At 63.9% G+C, this 380-nt stretch overlaps 1 protein-coding gene across 1 annotated transcript in view; it reads right to left on the reverse strand.

The window, feature by feature from the left end:
• LOC103779643 (kinesin-like protein KIF3C) overlaps positions 1-372 on the reverse strand; it is a gene marked incomplete at both ends in the record, with an annotated part of 970 nt that extends 598 nt beyond the window's left edge. Inside the window, one exon of the mRNA XM_008947289.1 lies at positions 6-372. Within this exon, the coding sequence (XP_008945537.1) occupies positions 6-372 (367 nt within the window). The remainder of the gene's footprint in view (positions 1-5) is intronic.
• Between the last annotated feature and the right edge of the window lie 8 nt (positions 373-380).

A 380-nucleotide genomic window follows, 5' to 3' on the forward strand; every position in this document is an offset into this window, starting at 1 on the left:
CTAGCCCTGGCGCTCGCTACCCGCCAGGCCCCCCAGGTTGAGCTTACCCACGCGGATGTGCTCCGGGCCGTCGGGCCCCGTCTCGCTGCACTCCACGGTGATGAGGAAGATGGCGTGGGAGCGGGAGCTGCGCTCGTTCATGTTGGTGCTGCCCACCGAGCGCGCCTGGCTCCCCAGGTTCATCACGTGCTCGATCTCCTTCACGTTCTTGGTCACGAAGGAGGAGAGGTCCTTGATGTAAACGCCCGTCTCGGGGTTCTCCTTCAGCTCCAGCTTCTTGCTCTGGTCCTTGGCGAGGAGGTCCCTGATCTCCTCCTGGTAGATCTCCAGGTAGGAGGCCCTCACCAGGTACTGCTGGTTCTGCGAGCGGGAGATGTGGG

Source organism: Merops nubicus, unplaced genomic scaffold (genome assembly GCF_000691845.1).
Source record: "Merops nubicus isolate BGI_N331 unplaced genomic scaffold, ASM69184v1 scaffold30110, whole genome shotgun sequence".
NCBI lineage: Eukaryota > Metazoa > Chordata > Aves > Coraciiformes > Meropidae > Merops > Merops nubicus.